This window comes from Asterias rubens, chromosome 12 (assembly GCF_902459465.1).
Source record: "Asterias rubens chromosome 12, eAstRub1.3, whole genome shotgun sequence".
Classification (NCBI taxonomy): domain Eukaryota; kingdom Metazoa; phylum Echinodermata; class Asteroidea; order Forcipulatida; family Asteriidae; genus Asterias; species Asterias rubens.
The window spans coordinates 1,409,503-1,424,726 of record NC_047073.1 but is presented as its reverse complement, the minus strand read 5'-3'; the positions used below and the strand labels follow the sequence as shown (position 1 = coordinate 1,424,726).

The window sequence follows — 15,224 nt, the reverse complement described above, 5'->3', positions numbered from 1 at the left end:
TAACATTTTTTGAAAATAAATAATTTTGTAACTTCTTTTGTTTCTGTTGTAGATCCAGATTTGAAATTGAACGTCACCTTTTCCTCGAGTGTCAGTGAACGGAATGAGTCTCTTCGTCATGTGGTCTTAGAATGGGAGGTATGTTTAAAGGAAAAGTGTATATGTGGTATTTGTAATCGTTGATTTTTTGAAACCCTATATAATTGTAGATACATGTATATACAATAAAACTAACCTGTGACAATTTATGGTTGGTTGGTTGTTTTCGAAAAAGCGGTTATGTCCTTGCAGGAAAAAAAATCTATAGTTGGAATACACAATCTGAGAAACCTACCTGACAGAAGCGTTTCTCATATTCAAATTTTGGGGGATAAAAACTGATAGAATTTTTTCCGATAACAAGAAGATGGAAAGGTAGATGGGACTACATTTGAATTATGAGACCCCCATTTACATAGCACCATGTGAGGTGCTGTGGCGCCAATCAAACCAGGAACACCGGGGCAAACCCTTCTCTTTTTTGATGCATGTAAGTGCACTAGGCGTTTTCACGAGCGTTACACAACACACAGGACCAATGGCTTTACGTCCCATCCGTAGGACGAAGCAATGGTTAAGTGTCTTGCTTAAGGGCACAAGTGTCATGACTGAGACTCGAACCCACACTCTGCTGATCAGAAACACCAGAGTTTGAATTTGGTGCTCTTAAAGAGACACGTTGCTTTTTACTTTGCAAACTAACATGGTCGGCCATTTTGAGGAGTCAAAAACTTGACTCCACAAAATGGCGTGCCGTGTTAGTTCATAATGTCTAAAGGAAAACCATGCAATTTCGAAAAAATTTCAAAACATCTTTCTAACCATTTTATAACAAACGTTTTCAAACGCTTTTCATGGACCAACTCGTTTGATCTAAGGCAACGTGTCCCTTTAACCGCTCGGCCACAACACTTCCATTATAGGTTTGTCTTCAGTGTGGTGTCAAGTTCTGAGACCCAAGACCTACAGTCTGCTGGAGAGCCTCTTGATAATGAAGCCCTGATTTTCTTTTCTTCACAGCCACTACCGGTAGAGCACAGACGCGGCATTATCATTGGATACAATGTGATGAACGTGACTATCATACAGAGAGATGTCATATCCAATGTGACACTGAACGCCTCGCAGACTAGTCTGGTGATCAATGGTAAGCAGCGAGCTCTAAAAATTAAGGAGTGGCCTTTCTCATTAATTTTGTCACATAAGTACAAACACATCAGTGCAAAAAAAACATTGTATCGCGATTTTGCAAAGACTGAACTGGTTCTTAGGTGTTTTAAGAAACGAGTTCCCTTTTGCTGTGTACCAGTGACTGTTTTCCCATAAACAGTAGAATGTCACACAAGGGATTCCTTCTGTTTTGAAATGTGTTTTTTATAAATTAATGTTACTTATGCTTTGTTTGGTTTTTCTTATATGATGATATATGACTTTCTTCTCATGTGTTGTGTATGTGTTGCTTATAATGGGCGTTAATAATAATAATATTTATGTTGAATCTGCTCAGATCTTGAGCGATTTCAGAAGTACAAGTTTGCCGTCGAAGCTTTCAACAGCGCTGGTGCCTCGCCAAGGACGATCATTGATATACCACAGGAGTACCCGCAATGTAAGTCAATACAATTAAACAAATGTGACGTCTTGGCCGAGCGGATAAGAGCATCGAACTCGAGCTCTGGTGTTTCTGCTCAGCAGAGTGTGGGTTCGAATCCTGGTCATGACACTTGTGTCCCTGAGCAAGACACTTAACTATAATTGCTTCTCTCCACCCAGGGGTAAATGGGTACCTGTGAGGGCAGAGATGGTTCTTGTGATTGATTAGCTAGGTGCGCTACATATTTGGCAGCACAGGCTGTATATTCCCAAGGGAGCTGAGATGGTTTAGGGAACGAAAAGACCCAGTGATCAGGGGTAAAAAATATTGGAAGCCCCTTGAGACACGGTGTATAAAGCCCTTTATCTTCAAGTACGCGCTAATCCTCCAATCAGATTGGCAGAATGGAGTGGTGATAAAAACCTATATATAACAGCTAATATCACTACCAAGCGTCTTGTGTGTTCTTAACACGCGCCAAGTTTGCTTGAAGATAAATACGTTATCACACGCGCGCGAGTGGAATACGGAAAAATATAGCGCGTCTGCGTCCCATATCCAACTCGGCCTTCGGCTTCGTTGGATATGGGACGCAGAAGCGCTATATTTTTCCGTATTCCACTCGCGCTTGTGTGATAACTTATAATATAAAAACTGAATGTTGTTATTATCTCAGGTTGGCTCAGTGGTTTCTATCTCTGCTTTTCACCTCTGTGGCACCTGGTTCGAATCCCACCTCAGACCGGAGCCTTGCATGTGGATTGGGTTTTCAGTCCCTACTAGATTGCATGGTTTTCCACCTCCCATAGCTATGTCTTGGCATTTCTTCTCATTTCTTATCATCCTATTATTGGCGCTTGTAGTGCTGTTGATTGTGTAATCAAATCTTGTTTAGATTGTTGTATTCTAATCCAACCATACTTTGTATTGTCCTGATGCACGATTTGCTTGTATAGTGTTTTATATTTGTAATAACCATATCCATTTTATCTTTTATCTTTTCCCACTCCCTCATCCCTTTCCCCTCTTTCTTTTCTACAAATGGATATGTATTTGGTTGTACTTGTTTAGTGTGGGCCTCTGGTTTGGATCGAAAGCAAAGGCCATCTACCCTACTCATTATAATAAATAAAATCAAAAAATATTATCGTCTAAACCTTCTTAGTGCCATTGCTTTTCAGAGAGCCAACTCTCCCTGATTCTGCATTTCCCTAAAAACTGAAAAGTGAAAGTTCCCAGAAAATAAACCAATATTTCTATGTTCTGATATGTACAAATTTGAAAATTCCCCTTATTATGGAATGTTGTTCCCTATTATGTAGAATTTGTTCCTCAATATCTCCCTGATTGTTGGACAAAATGTACGATGCAAAGGGTGACAGCTTTGGTAATGCAGTACATCAATATGTTAAAACTGTGGTCAAAACATACACACATTCAAGGCTGAATTCACAAACTTTATTTTGGGCAAAACTTTGAACTTTTCACTTGTTTAAATTTTTATTGTCACATGGTGTTGTATACCAAATACAAATGATTTTACAATGCATTTCTTTTCTCCGTCAATTTTCTCAATTTTTTTTGCCGCAGTTTGGGTCTTTATTGTTTTAAGTTTTATTGGTCATGGATATTTGTATTGTTATTGCTATCTGATAATGTGAATTGTTTTTAATCCAACCTTTGCTGCTCTGCAGCTTTATATTTATCTATTTTGTTTCCACTTTCCTATTTATTGTTTAACCCCCTTGCTTTTTCTTAGTGCTTTCTGCCTCTCTTTATTCATCTATTTCTACCTTTCTTACTTTTGGATACCTGTTCAGGTGTGTCTTGTATCTTAGCCTATGAGATACACACTGCTAGGGTCAAAACATTAGGCCTAGAACTAGTTTTTACATTTATAACTTATACCATACATGTCGGTCCTTTTGGTTGGTAGGCAGTTTACAAACAAATAATTTTCTCCAACTACTACTACTACTAATAATAATAATTCAAGTAATAATTTCACCCTCAAGTTTGCTTATTTGTTTGTTTGTTTACATTTTTGAACAGTTGAGGTTGTTAAATTTATTAGACATGGACTTTAATAATCAAATGATCACTTTAAACATGTTAAATAAATAATAATGATTTGTTAGACTAGGACTTTAATATTAAATCAAATGATCACTGTAAATAATGGTTTATTAAACAAAAATGATTTATTAGACAAGGACTTAATTATCAAATGATCACTTTGAATAAATAATGATTTCTTAGACTAGGACTTTAGTAATCTCAAACCAAACCCCGAATAATCGAAGCAATTCTTTCAACCCTCTCTTCATTTAGATCTTTCTTCAGTGAATGTCACTGTAGTAGCAGTGATAGGAGTCTTGGTCATTCTTACTCTAGTTGGGTTAAGCTGGCATTGCATCAAATGGATGCTCAAGCCGGTGCCATCCATCTACTTCATTGCACCCGAACAGGTGAGTTGATCGTTAGAGGTTCGAATCCTGGCCTGGGGCCACCTTCACAAAGATCTAAAATTGCAAATCAATCGTAATTGCTAAGTAAAGTGTGAATAATAATACAATATAAATCACTATGGTAATACAGACAATTTGTCTTGCGATGAATTTTATTGCTTTGTTAAAACGGCCCCTGGTCAGTTCACCAAGGGGGTTTGAATCCCGCCCTGGTCAGCCCATGGCCCTTAATGTAGCACTATTAGTCAAGGGGTTTCGAATCCTGCCCTGGTCAGCCCATGGCCCTTAATGTAGCACTATTAGTCAAGGGGTTTCGAATCCCGCCCTGGTCAGCCCATGGCCCTTAATGTAGCACTATTAGTCAAGGGGTTTTGAATCCCGCCCTGGTCAGCCCATGGCCCTTAATGTAGCACTATTAGTCAAGGGGTTTCGAATCCCGCCCTGGTCAGCCCATGGCCCTTAATGTAGCACTATTAGTCAAGGGGTTTTGAATCCCGCCCTGGTCAGCCCATGGCCCTTAATGTAGCACTATTAGTCAAGGGGTTTTGAATCCCGCCCTGGTCAGCCCATGGCCCTTAATGTAGCACTATTAGTCAAGGGGTTTCGAATCCCGCCCTGGTCAGCCCATGGCCCTTAATGTAGCACTATTAGTCAAGGGGTTTCGAATCCCGCCCTGGTCAGCCCATGGCCTGGAAGTATCACTTTTAATTAAGGGGGTACAAACCCCACCCTGGTTGGCCCATGTCTCTTAAATAGTACTGTCAATTTCCTTTAATGTTTTGTTGGTTCTTTCCCCGCAGTTTGAAAGAATTCTTGATGGTCGCGTCCCACGTCGAGACATCGAGAGGGAAGTCTTTGATTTGCCCCCCAACCATTGCACTCCGAACGGAGTCATTCCAAACGGCATCTTGGGGAACACGCATTTATCTCAGCCCTGCGCTGAAGGAGGATGCGCAGCGGACCACGGTGAAGCTGATTATGTGAAACTACGGGAAGAGGCGTCCAAGGAATCGGATCGCCTCCTTTGTGAGGTCGACTCATGTCGGAAGTTGTCAAGGACCAGTACGGACTCAGCAAACTCATCTGAGGACTTTCACGAGAAGGATCCACTCTCGCCTGGATCAACCACAGGTGGATCAGGAAAGTTATCCGCTTTATTTGTGCATCTACCAGGTTCTGTCTCATTGGAACGGCTTCATACCGGTTTAGGCCGGTCTGCACTGGATTCAACTGACTCCGGGTATGGAGAGACTTGTACTGAGAACCGAGTGCCTAGCTATTTAAAACTATCGACCATCCAGACCGATGGAGGGTTGGTGGAAGTGCCTCCTAGTGCAGAGTTTGACGCCGAGAATGATGAGGATGGCGGGGGTGATGTTTACCACCGGCTGGGTACCGGTGAAGCTATCGGGAGTGATTCGAGTCCCTCATTGAGCCAATCACAGCCCTGCATTTACTCTGAAGAAACAATGCCTTCTTACACAAGACTTGTAGCCATTCCAGGCCCACTATCCAATGGTGTAGCGCCCTCGCTTGATAATGGTCATCTACTGAATGGAACAGCGCCCTCCTTTGATGATCATGGGCCAGGGAGTACATAGTTGTAATATAAACTGTATACATTCATGTAAATAGTCAGAGAAAGTTTTTTTTTTTTTTTATTGTTTGCTCCCGAAAGGGAGTTACTGTTTCTCAAGAATCTAATGTGCAAAAGGAAATATTGATGATGTTCTTGTATTTAATACTTTGGATAAAGCCAGGATTATAAAATAATTGCTGCCTTCTTCGATGTAAACTTGACTGTTGAATGTACATTTTGGCCAGATTTGTATTTAAACTGATTGTCATTTGTTATTCGCAGGCATGGTCTTTTCTTCTCGTCTATTAAGATAGAATGAAAGACAAATATGAAATTTACTTTACCGTATACCTTTGTAATAATATGCATATTTCTACTGACTTGCCATACCGCACGCTTGGGCGATATCGATTTATTTTATTCACGATATATCGCCGACAATATATCGCGATATTCGATATAATCGCGATTAATTAAATTTGACATCATCAGTCTTCAAACTCCAAGTGAAAGTTGTAGAAGAGACAGTCATAGCAAAAGAGAGGTGTTCTAATGACATATTCTTCTGATTTTACTCCAAACCTATGGGGTGCGAGATGTCTCAGCTAGCAAATACATCGCGATATTTAATCGATATCGCGATATATCGCGATTATCGCGATTCGCGATATATCGCGATATATCGCGATATATCGTTATTTCGATTAAAACCAAATTCATCCGATATCGAAATCGTTTTCAAATTAATATCGCGATATTCCATAATATCGTGATATCGCCCAAGCTTAATCACACCTAGACCAATGCCCACCAAGTGGTTTTCTTTTTCAAAATGGTTGCAGACGATGCTGCGATGCAGCGTTTTTCTTACGACCACAGAGATCTCTCTCTTTTTTAATGCAAGTCGCCACACACACAAGGCCTGAAGGCCATTTCAAGGTGTGGCTGCTGCCACCTACTCCAGGGGCTGAAACAGGGTTACCCCCTTTACAGTCCATACAGATGTAGGCTTGGGTATCATCCATCAGAAGCCTGGCTGGTACAGCAGAAAGCACTACCTCCCCAAATTTATGAAGCAATTATGGTTAGTCTTGTTTATGAACACAAGTGTCATGACCACACTCTGCTGATCAGACACACCAGAGCTTGAATCCGGTGCTCTTCAGCTAGGACGTGACACGCCTAGCTTGTCACTGAAACAGTAGAGTCCAAACCAAGTTAACAAAGGGTGTCTCAATGAGTGAAATTGTTAAGGGGGCACCAAGGCAATGATCAGGGGGCATGGAGGTAATCGCTCAATTGCCACAGTGAAGTATCAGGCTGGCTTTGTCAAAGGTCATTTTCTTCTTGATTATGCAACATTTTCAAGCCATTTTAATTCTGTTTTTCGAAAAAAAGCTGGACCAAATTTTTCATTTCTATTCTTATTTTTTTAAATTGTAGTGTGGAATCTGTGACATATTCTTAGTAGAATGAAATCTTCTTGCAGTAACTTTTTTTTGTGTGTAACTTTTTTCATATATTCAAGGATTTGTTTATATTTATAGGATGAAAAACTGTGGCTTTTTGAAAAGATAATTCTAGACGAGTTTCTTACAATTTTATATTTTTACTAATGGACTGGAGAAGTATTCATTCAGAAAACAAATGAACAGGTTCACTGAATATGGTTGATGCTTTATCGCGATTTTTTGTATGTTATCGTGATTTTTGTCTATATATTTTTTATTTATTTTTTTCAGTTTTAAACGCGTCTTCCTTTTCTTAGTTATGAGCTGCTGCTAGATTGTCAAAATACTTTTTCTGATTTTGCTGTATTATAACTTGTACTTCAATAAGCCATTGATGACTTGAGATTTGAATGTCTGGTACAGTCACTTGCTTAGTCACACGTTTCTGCTGGCACTGGACACTATCCAAAATTACTCAAAATAACTGTTGAGAAACGTGGTGAGAAACGCCTCCTCTAAAGTAACACAGTTTTTGAGAAAGAAGTCATTTTCCACAAATTTGATATCGAGACCTCCGAACTAGATTTTGAGGTCTCGAAATCAAGCATCTGAAAGCACACAACTTCGTGTGACAAGGGTGTTTTTTCTTTCATTATTATCTCGCTACTTTGACAACCAATTTAGCTCAAATTTTCACAGGTTTGTAATTTTTTGCATATGTTATTTTATGCAACAAGTGTGTTTATTTTCTTGCAACTTTATTTTAAAGGTTGTCTGGAAGAATTGTCTTCATTTTTGGAGGTGAAACTTTTGTCTTTTTTTTTGGCGAAATGATATAAAAGGTGAATAAAAGGCCACAATGTTAAGTTTCTTTGTTTCTGGTGATGGTTCATCACAAAATTTGCCCAGAAGAGTCAGTCAGATCCATAATGTTTTTTCTTACTGATGCGGAGAACAAAAGAGAATATATTTTGTGGCAAGCTTAAAGAGAAAGTAAAACATTGGTAAAAATGAGCAAAATAATTTTTAAATTAAAAGTTGTTGTTTCACTGATCCAAACCAGTATAGTTACACAATACATATTCATGTCAAATGAACATATAACTAGGTTAGAATTTGGATATTACAAAAAGTTGATGCAGTGTGGTCAGTCATTGAACATTAACCCTTTTACTCTTGGTACCAGTTTGTGTGTTAGAAAGGAATATTTAAATGAAATACTCAGGGTTAAATAATGTAAATACTTAAAGCATTAATCACAGAGTTCTGAATTCAAATGTATATTGTTATGTATGATTTGTTTTTGTAGAAAAGATTACACTGTATAAAGTCTGTCTCACTGTTATGGAAGGGGTCTAAGGACAAGTTAAAGGCACTGGGCACTATTCGTAAATACTCAAAATAATTGTTAGCATAAAAACTTACTTGGTATCGAGCAATGGAGAGCTGTTGATAGTATAAAACATTGCGCGAGACGGCTCCCTCTGAAGTAACAGTTTTTGAGAAAGAAGTAAATTCTCACCGAACTATTTGAGTTGAATTTGAAGCCTCAGTTGAGGTCTCGAATTCAATATTCCAAAAATCCCACAACTTGTTCGACTAGAGTGGGGTATTTCCCTTAATTATTCTCTTGCAAATTCGATAACCAATTGAGTCAAAAATTTCACAGATTTGTTATTGTATGTATGTTGAGATACACCAAATGAGGATACTGGTCTTTGACAATTACCAAAGGTGTCCAGCAGCTGATTTTACGAAACTCTAGGATTAATATATCTCGAGTTAGGACGAGTTAGTCCTAACAGGATGGGTTCAATGCGTCTTAACGCCTTTGGATACGGAATTGTACTCATCCTAAAATTAATCCTAAGTTAGGAAGAGTTTGGTGAAATCGACGGCTGTGCCCTTAAAGATTGTGATGCAATCACTTTCCAAGAAATAAAGTCTTTATAAAAGTGGGAAGAAAATTCTCCCTACATTGAAATGTTGTAAAATACAATTGTTCACAATAGAATGGGCTATTTAACCCTGCCTTGTTATGATTATCTGGTTTTATACAGTATACAAAGTGCCGGCAGTTGCCATCTCTTATTTAGAGGAACCTGTTCTCCAAGCCTCAATTTGGGTTCATTCATCTGAATGGAATCAAATCAAGATGGCTGTATCTGGGAAGTTCGATGACCTCACATAGTCTTGAACTTTCTGGGTAACAGCGTTATAAAAGTCGCCACAAATCGCACAAAAATTGATGTAATTTGGCTTCACAAGGTTTTTGTGCACAATCTGCATAGCTTAACCAGTCACAACATTCACACAATCAAACAATGTCGTCGAGCGAATGCTGCCTTTTTACACTCAAATTGATGAATGTCAGTTTGGAAATTAACACTAAACAAGATTAAACATAGGCCTACGGCATAATTTGTACCATAATTTTCTTCAACAAAATTATTAGTAATAAATTTGTACTCGATAATTGTACAAAATCACTATTGACTCGCTCTCTTTATGAAGCCTGTGTACTAACCATTCTGTGTAGGTGTATTTTTATTCAATTGTAAGAAACCAAAATTGTAATGAGAAACATTCACAGTAGATTTGTTCGTCAGCGATGGATGTATTTTTTCCGGTTTAGTGGAAAAGCTGCAAAAGACATTGTACGTATTCTTATAAATGTTCAGCCTGTTGCATTCTGTATTTCTCTTGAAAGTGTTAAGATTGCAGTTTTTAAGAACACATTCTGTATCTGGGACCACATTTTTTATTGGCTCGATCCAATTGGCTTTTATTTAGCCTGACACTTTATGCAGTATGTGAGGGTTTTTTCACATTGCCCATTTGTGGATTCCTACTTGGTCAATGATACTCCTATCTTGATGTAAATGTTGCTGCAGACTTGATGTGAGGTTTTTCACATTGCCCATTTGTGGATTCCTACTTGGTCGATGAGACTCCTAACTTGATGTAAATGTTGCTGCAGACTTTATGTGAGGTTTTTCACATTGCCCATTTGTGGATTTCTACTTGGTCAATGATACTCCTATCTTTATGTGAATGTTGCTGCAGACTTGATGTGAAGTTTTTCAAAGTGCCCGTCTGTGGATTCCTCCTTGGTCAATGAGACTCCTAACTTAAAGTAATGTTAGCTGCATACTTGATGTGAGGTTTTTCAAAGTGCCCATTTGTGGATTCCTACTTGGTCGATGAGACTTAGTGTAATTTTGCTGCATATTTGATAGTTTTCATGCAAGAAGTCAAAGAACTTGTTCCCATACATGTATTTCATAACTAGTTGCCCAATTGTATGCATCTAGGGCATAAATGTTTATCTTGATGCCATCTGTTACTGTACGAAATGTTGTGACAGCATGCATGAAGTGGCTGCCATATATAGCCTTAGCCAATTTGATACCTATTGTAACACATGTTGTACATTTTAAAAAGAATTAAAGGGACACGATCCCTTGGATGGGTGAGGTGGTCTATTCAAAGCTTTTGTAACCGTTTGTTATAAAATGCATTTGGTTAGAAAGATGTTTTAAAAGTAGAATATAATGATACGCAAATATGCCTCGAAATTGTGTGGTTTTCCTTTTATTTTGCGAACTAACTTGGTCAGCAATTTTGTTGAGTAAGAAATTTGACTCCACACTATGGCGTGCCGTGTTAGTTCACGATGTATAAAAAAAACTGTGCAATTTCGAGGCATTTTTGTTTGGATCATTGTATTCTACTTCTAAAACATCTTTTCAACCATATGCATTTCATAACGAACGCTTTTCAAACGCTTTTTATAGACCAACTCCCCCGATGCAAGGCAATGTGTTCCTTTAAGAACGGTCCACATTTCTTGTCCATAATAATCAAGTATGGTAATTTGATTTTAACAGCACTGTTTTCCAACATCTGCTTTTTAGCTTTGCAAATTACAACTAAAATAAACTTTAGAACCAGTCACTCATTAACATAAAAAATGAACATTCATAAATACATTTAAATCTTCATGATTTATTTTATTCCTTTTTTTTCCTTCTACCTCTTGCACTTCTGTGCCTTCATGTAAAGTGTACACAATATTGTAAAGAAAGTAATTCATCTAAGACAAACATAAATTAAATATTTTCAATATTGACTGAGTGATCAAATAAACCAATACCAAATATTAATTGTCTCAATAATTTGTCTCTTATTCCATTTTCTCCAATATACGGGCTAATTTCTTCATTGTCCCTTCATTCCTAGCCCATGGCATGTTGTGGTGGATAGTTCAAGCATTTTATACATACGCTCAGGTGTTTCTGTTCAACTGAGTGTGAGTTCTAGTCCCGGTCTTGACATAGTGTCCTTAAGCAAGACACTTAACCATTGCTTTGTCCTTTAGATGGGACGTAAAGCCATTGGTACCATGTGTTGTGTTATGCAACAAACAAAAACCCAGTGCACTCTATATCAAAAAGAGAAGGGGTTCACCCAGGTGTTCCTGGTTTGATTGGCTGCATATGGACCGATCCGGCCTGTCAATAAAACTGTGCACGTTCACCCATTTGACCAATCACAGCAATGATTGTGGTCGGACAAACTTGGTCATGCGTGCGCGTATATTTGGCACGCGCGGCAGAATCGTGCAGAATGTCATTGGGAGTGCTCGTACGCGTGCGTGTCTTGCTCACGTGCACAGCACCTTGTAAATCATCAACAGGTGCTTTAAAGGAATTGGTCTCATTGGTCTCATACTTCAAATTGTATCTTCACATACTTTGCAGGAAAAAATACCGAGCTCTTTGATACGCCCCTAGGGGTGTGACAAAGCGCTGTATAAGTATATTTATTAGGTAAAACACCTGTACATTAACCTGAGGAGGTTGTGGGGTTTGAATCCAGCTGTAATCAACTTCCTTCTCTCGATAACATCACTACTTCAATCGTTATTATATACAAAAATAGATCATCAAGTTTTCTGAAAATTATCTTTCTTGAAAAATGTAAAATGTTTATCATTGGTACCCTCTCTAGTACTGTTTAAAAGAAAGACAAAGTACTGGATATCTCAAAATTACATTTGAAACATGATTTAAATTTGAAGCAATAGGACTGGAATGTAAGCTTGATCGTAGAAATCTCCCAAATCAAGCATTTTTATGGGAAAATTATCTGGAATCAAATCAATAGATGTAAAATAATTTTAAAACGCTTCAGCTTTTTGGTGGTACCACAGTCGACAAGTACTTGTGAACTTCGGGCCAAATCTTGTCAGATTCTGTGCCTGTGAACTCTTTCAGAAGATCCAGGTCTCTGCCAAGAACAACAAAGACAACCCCAAGACATTAACAACAATTTAAGAAAATCTAGGTATGCATTACACCTTTGGTAATTGTCAAAGATCAGTTTCTGTTCAGCAGAGTGTGGGTTCAAGTCCCAGTCGTGACCCCTTTGCCTTAAGCAAGACACTTAACCATGTCGCTTTGGATGGGATGTAAAGCCGTTGGTCCTGTGTGTTGTGTAATGCACATAAAAGTACCCAGGGCACCTATCCTAAAGAGAAGGGTTTGCCCCGTTGTTCCTGGTTTGATTTGCTCCACAGCACCTTGTAAACCTCTACATGGTGCTATGTAAAAGGAGTAGGTCTCATAATTCAAATGTAGTCCCACATACCTTGCAGGAAAACTCTGTATGTTAAAGCGCCTGAGCGTCACTGAGTGACTAAACAAGAAACTACTATTATTATTATTACCTATAGAAGTCTGTAACTGGCGAGGTCAAATTTTGATAAGCTCGTAACCGTGCCAACACAGTTTCTGGTTTGTCGTCGTCTCTTTGCGTAAGAAGCTCCCCAGTAACATCATCTTTTCCCTATGAAATAATACAATAATAATAATGTTAATAATAATAATAAAACATCATTTATAGCATTCTGGCTCACAGTTCCTGCGATGTTCTTATTTATACAAAAAGTTGTTATAAATAATGGAAAGTGCAAGGAGGGGATCACGGTTATATTTACAAAGAAACACCGCCGACAAAAAATAACAGGTTCAGATGTATCCAAACATTTTAACACCCAAAACTTACTCAAACAAAAAAATATGAAAATCAAATAAATACCAGTCAGAAAGTTAGAGGGTCAAAATTTTAGACCGATTCCTCCCACTTTTAAAAGACATTGGACACTTTTGGTAATTGTCGAAGACAAGTCTTCTCACTTGGTGTATCTCAACATATGCATACAATAATAAACCTGTGAAAATATGAGCTCAATTGGTTGTCGAAGTTGCAAGATAAAAATGAAAGAAAAACCAACCTTGTCACACGAAGTTGTGTTCTTCAGATGCAAGTTGATTTTGAGAGCTCATCTAATTCTGAGGTCTTCAAATACCAAATCAAGTTCGAGGAAAATTACTTCTTTCTCTTTATCACAACTAGAATTATAAAATGAAATGATAGATAAGAAGTTATTAGTCTATTCTTACAGGCTCCCTGGGTGGATTCCAGTCCTGATTGTACACCCTTCCACTCGGGGCATGCATCCAACGTCCCTCCAACCGTTTGACAATCACATCAAATGGTACCTTAAGGTTGATCACTGAGTCCACTCCAACCTCATCAGCCAAGGCCTTTGCCTGCTCGACTGTCCGCGGGAAACCTGTAGGGGTGTGAATATTCAATCCCATACGTCAGCATGAAATAAGTCCAAAGTGGCAACGTCAACCAAAAACAACACAATTTGTTGACGTTCATGTTCATGTATTTGTTTGTTTGTTTGTTTGAATGATCTTCCCATCAAGGGAACTCAGCAAACTCCCACAAAGGAATATAAACTTAAGCTGGCAACAGAAAATCTCTCCCATACAAACATTTTGTTTAATGTCTATATGATTATGAATTACACATATCAAGAAATTGTGATTCTGTCAATATGTTCAAAACACTGCTCAAAACTCACCTGTTAATTTCTCTGACAAGCACATTTGAACATGTATATGGAAAATGCGCTATATTAATACATTATTATTGTTATTATTAGTAACTCGACGACAATATATTTGCTTGCGTAACGAGCAGCTACATAAACCTCGCTAGTACTGGTATAGTTGCGATAACGTTACGGGTTACGTTATTGCAACTAGTACTGGCACTATTTTTTGAGCTAAAAATACGAGACATAACGACTGCAAGACAGTTAAACAAATCAACAAAATGGGAATGGTTATGCATGCCATTGTATTGTGCATGGTTGTGGCACGGATACCTCCATGGTATATCTCAATCAACACCCTGCCTGACCAATAAACACATTAAATTAAATTAAGTTACATACCATCAAGGAGCCAGTCTACCGAAGACAGCCCTTTCAGTTCATTCAGTATCAGATCAACCATTAAATGATCTGGCACCAAACCTCCACGCTCTATGTATTCACTCGCCTTTAATCCAGCATCTGATTGGTGAAAAAGTGTTTGATACAAATTACAATACAATACAAGATAAACTTGATGGCTTAGCATTATATTATTTAGTTGTAGTCTGATCGTTTCAGATCAATGGCTGACAACAGCCACATTTTAGAATCCAACCCATAGAGGGCAAGAAAGGGCAATGACAATCAGTTCAAAATACCTTGCATCTCATCTACGAACAATCCTTCCAACATGCCCAAGAATTTAGATTATTATATTATGGAATAATCTTCAACAATCCCTCAAACTTCATAGATTCCAAGACGACTCTCTCCTGAAGTCCTTGCAAGTTCCCCTGCGGAAGTTTCAGGAGAATAACCACCAGTACCATGGGTTTAAAAAGTCAAAAACTCGAAACGTCTATAAACTCGGTAATTGAGTGGCTCACCTGTTTTGCCTCGTACCTGCGCACGCAGGAGATCCCCACTCGACAGGTGCGTCAGCTTGAAATCCTTCACTATACGTGAGGATATTGTACCCTTCCCCGACCCAGGGGGACCAAGTATAATGGCCCGAAATACTTTGCTAATCATGGTGGTTGTTAAAACAATACACAAAAATGTCACATAATGCTAGAAAAATGGAAAATAATCAGCGAAATAGATCCAGCAGTCGACTTGTCTAGCTGCTTTTATGTTT

The 15,224-nt window shown here is 38.4% G+C and overlaps 2 protein-coding genes across 3 annotated transcripts in view; one reads left to right on the top strand and one right to left on the bottom strand.

The window, feature by feature from the left end:
- The window catches only part of LOC117297622 (interleukin-6 receptor subunit beta-like), a 42,534-nt gene extending 36,461 nt beyond the window's left edge, over positions 1–6,073 (top strand). For both annotated transcript variants that reach the window (XM_033780746.1, XM_033780747.1), the window contains exons 9-13: positions 53–138; positions 1,060–1,186; positions 1,547–1,648; positions 3,965–4,101; positions 4,902–6,073. In XM_033780746.1, the coding sequence (XP_033636637.1) occupies positions 53–138; positions 1,060–1,186; positions 1,547–1,648; positions 3,965–4,101; positions 4,902–5,702 (1,253 nt within the window). In that variant the 3' untranslated portion in view covers positions 5,703–6,073. The remainder of the gene's footprint in view (positions 1–52; positions 139–1,059; positions 1,187–1,546; positions 1,649–3,964; positions 4,102–4,901) is intronic.
- A 5,785-nt stretch (positions 6,074–11,858) lies between these two features.
- Positions 11,859–15,224, bottom strand: LOC117298054 (GTP:AMP phosphotransferase AK3, mitochondrial-like). Its single transcript, XM_033781282.1, has 5 exons — positions 14,974–15,224; positions 14,447–14,566; positions 13,599–13,771; positions 12,863–12,981; positions 11,859–12,423 (listed from the first exon to the last, which is right to left on the bottom strand). Exons 1-5 carry the CDS (start codon positions 15,116–15,118, stop codon positions 12,324–12,326), a joined length of 657 nt encoding a protein of 218 aa, XP_033637173.1. The 5' UTR covers positions 15,119–15,224; the 3' UTR covers positions 11,859–12,323.